The following is a 3839-nucleotide window of genomic DNA, read 5'->3' on the forward strand; positions in this document are numbered from 1 at the left end:
GATTCATTGAACCCTAGAATGGTTCAGGTTGGAAGAGACCCCTGAACACCCTTGTACCGGGTCTGGCTGGGATGGAGTTAACTTTCCCCATAGCAGCCATACCCTGCTGTGCTTCCTACTCGTGCCTAGAATGGTGTTGATCCCGCACCAGTGTTTTGGCTATCGCTGAGCAGTGCTCGCACTGCATGAAGGCTGTCCTGCATGAAGGAGGTTGGAGACCTCCTCTAAAGGTAGTACACTCGGGGTGGGCAAGTGGTTGGGATGGGCCGTAGATGGGACAGCTTTACTGAATTGACCAATGGGATATTCTGCCGCGATTGAGAGAATGTTTTGGCTATCGCTGAGCAGTGCTTGCACTGCATGAAGGCCTGCAGCAGACTCCATGGCCTCCTGTTGCCACTCCCAGAGGCCGGCAGCACCTCAGCCCCGCGCTGTGTCTCCCTGCTCGGCACCTCTCTGAGATGCCCCACGGCGTGAGGACTGGACACAGGGACCTGGGCTCAAGGAAGCCCACCCCAGTGCTGCATTCAGGGGCTTTCCCAGGGGACGTTACTCTCCAAGTGAAGTGACCTCCAGACACTGTCTGCCTCACAGGCCTTCATTGAAGCCCTGGGAATAGCTGATGGTGTTTGGGCTTACTCGGGTTCATCTCACCCCACGCACACGATGTGCATGCTTGCATCTGGTTCCTACAATACAAACATGGACTTCTTCAGAAGACCAGCCAGCCTCCCCAAGCTGGGGCAAGAGGCCAGTGGTGTTTGTTACTGGATAAGTTGTAAGCATGACCCTAGGGCATCTTACCCCTAGTGTCCATCACAGCCAGGGACAGAGAAGAACCTGCTCTGCTGGTCCTTCCTGTCTTTCCCAGGAGCCCTGGCTGGGCGAGGGACCTGCTGCTTGTGCCCCCCTGCACACTCACACAGTTAAGCTGCACACAGGTGTTTTCGATTGCGGGGCACTTTCCTGGGCATTTCCTTGAGAGCAACTTTGGAAGAAGGCCTGAGCCTTCAGGCACCGCCCTGCGGCAATGCCACGGTGTGACGGTGACGGAGGAGCTGTTGGGGAGGCCAGCTCTGCCGGAGAAGCGCCCAGTGCCTGTCCCTGCCTGTGGGGACAGGACAGCACACAGCAGGAGTATGAGCTGCCAGAGCACTCGGTCCTTACAGCAACACCTGCGCTCAGCAGGAGAGTGTGGAAACAGAAAGAGAATAAGTCTGAAAAGAGCAAGGCTGGTGCTCCCTGACAGTGCTGCTGTGCTGAGACCCTTTCCCCTCCACCTCTGCTCACAGGCATAGCCCTGCAGCTCCAGAGCAGGTCCCAAAGGAAGGATCTTGGGCAAACAAGTCGCTAGAAGATTCTTTCTTTTCTTTAAAGACACAGAGAGCACTGGTCCTCTTTTACAATGTCTGTGGGATTCACAGATTAAGGTAGATGCATAATTAGAAACAACAAAAATGATGACACTTCTTTGTGGACAGCATTATACAAAGAAAACCAATGCCAAAATCACAAACTCAAACCGAAACTAACACAAGCTACAGAAGAAGGTCTTGCCCTGTAACAAGTTACATTCTGAGTGGTTTCCAAAACAAGACCGAAGAAGTTTATTGCTTCTGAAAATCATCTGGTCATCAGTTTCCACAGGGCATCCTTGAGCTCCTGGTTCCTCATGCTGTAGATGAGGGGGTTCAGTGCTGGAGGAACCACTGAGTACAGGACTGCCACCGCCAAATCAAGAACTGGGGAGGAGATGGAGGGGGGCTTCAGGTAGGCAAAAATGCCAGTGCTGATAAAGAGGGAGACCACGGCCAGGTGAGGGAGGCACGTGGAAAAGGCTTTGTGCCGTCCCTGCTCAGAGGGGATCCTCAGCACGGCCCTGAAGATCTGCACGTAGGACAGCACAATGAAAAGAAAACAACCAAAGCCTAAACAGGCACTGACCACAAGAAGCCCAACTTCCCTGAGGGAGTCTGAGTGTGAGCAGGAGAGCTTGAGGATCTGGGGGATTTCACAGAAGAACTGGTCCAGGGCATTGCCCTGGCAGAGGGGTAGGGAAAATGTATTGGCCGTGTGCAGGAGAGCATAGAGAAACCCACTGCCCCAGGCAGCTGCTGCCATGTGGACACAAGCTCTGCTGCCCAGGAGGGTCCCGTAGTGCAGGGGTTTGCAGATGGCAACGTAGCGGTCATAGGACATGATGGTGAGAAGATAAAACTCTGCTGCAGCACAGAAAAAGAGAAAAAAGACTTGTGCAACACATCCCCAGTAGGAGATGGCCGTGGTGTCCCACAGGGAATTGGCCATGGCTTTGGGGACAGTGGTGGAGATGGAGCCCAGGTCAAGAACAGAGAGGTTGAGGAGGAAGAAGTACATGGGGGTGTGGAGGCGGTGGTCACAGGCGATGGCGGTTATGATGAGGCCGTTGGCCAGGAGGGCAGCCAAGTAGATGCCCAGGAAGAGCCCGAAGTGCAAGAACTGCAGCTCCCGTGTGTCTGCGAACGCCAGGAGGAGGAACTGGGTGATGGAGCTGCTGTTGGACATTTGCTTTCTTAGAATGGGGGCCTTGTCCAAAGGAGGAAAAAAACAGAAAAAAAATTAGGACAGACGCCTTATAGCAAAGACAGTCCCCTTTTCTGTGTGTTTTTGATTTTCTGCCATCACATCTGGTAACTGTTCTTTTTAGGGGAAGAAATCCTCATTTTTAGAACTGAAAATGCGGAGTCTTGAGAAAGGACAGGACACAGGGCTCTAATCTCTGTGGTTTAGTGCAGAGTCAGGAGAGCTGCAGTGTCCATCAGTCTTTTCTCCATCTGCCCTATGCAGAAGCTTGTGCTGCCTTGAAGATGACTTCACACACAAATTCCTCTTAAAAAACAAACCCAAACAAATAACTGAACTCATATGGGAACAGCGGAGCACTGTTTGAAAGGACAAATATACAAATTCTTCTCTTTCCCAAACCAGAGTTAGAGCTGTGATGGAGAGAGCAGGACACAACCCCTCACAGAGACAATCAAAGGACTCTGCGAGGACAGTGCCCGACCCCCAGGGAAAGGCTCAGCCCTCCCTAGGATCCCACAGGAGAGCTCTGCCTTTCTGGGGGCAGCTGGCAAGCCCAGCAGGACAGGCAAAGCAGAGAGTCTGGGGTCCCGGAGACGAGGTGTTCTGAGGGGAGAGTCAGCTCATTGCCCAGCAGAGAATGCCCAGAAGACGTCTCCAGTGAAGGACCATCAGAGAGATGCCTGAACGCCCCCTCCCCAGTGCGTGTTGGCAGTTTCCCCCAGCCCTTGCCCATGTCTCTGCTGCCTGGAGCTGCCCCTGCCAGGAGCTGCTGCTCTGTGCCCACGTCTCCTCCCTGTCCCTGCTCCCACAGCCCATCCCACCCGCTGGGGGCTCAGCTCTGCCCTGCAGACCCCTCCTGGCAGCAGGGCACTGCCCAGGGCCATCTCCCTCTTTGTGGCTCCTCAGGAGGAGAGGAGAGAAAGCCTGATGCTGGAAGCAAAGGTGCTGCTGGTGCTGTGTGTAGGGAGAGGAGGGGCTGAAGGCACTTTGTGAGCTTTCTGGCAGATCTGCTGATCCCTCAGTGGACCAGTGACGGCTCCTTTCCCTCAGGAGACAGCTGAGAGCACAGACCCTGCAATGTCTTCATCTTCCAGGCAGCCCCTGCCTTGTTTTTCCTCTGTAAATGCTGCCTCTGCCAGTGCTCTGGAGGAGATCTGCAGCTGTGGGCAGCCCTGACCCACACAGCACACACTTGAAAAAGAGCCAAAGGACCCTGCCCTGAGGGGAGTCTCTCCTTTTCCCCACAGCTTCTCCCCACAGACGCTTGGGGGGGA

General features: G+C 54.4%; 1 protein-coding gene across 1 annotated transcript; it reads right to left on the reverse strand.

The window, feature by feature from the left end:
• Positions 1-1653: 1653 nt before the first annotated feature.
• Positions 1654-2544, reverse strand: LOC134507627 (olfactory receptor 14A16-like; the record flags this gene model as incomplete). Its single annotated transcript, XM_063318422.1, has 1 exon — positions 1654-2544. A coding segment is annotated over exon 1 (891 nt), but the record flags the coding sequence as incomplete, so codon positions are not given.
• Positions 2545-3839: the final 1295 nt, after the last annotated feature.

This window comes from Chroicocephalus ridibundus, chromosome 25 (genome assembly GCF_963924245.1).
Source record: "Chroicocephalus ridibundus chromosome 25, bChrRid1.1, whole genome shotgun sequence".
Taxonomy (NCBI): domain Eukaryota; kingdom Metazoa; phylum Chordata; class Aves; order Charadriiformes; family Laridae; genus Chroicocephalus; species Chroicocephalus ridibundus.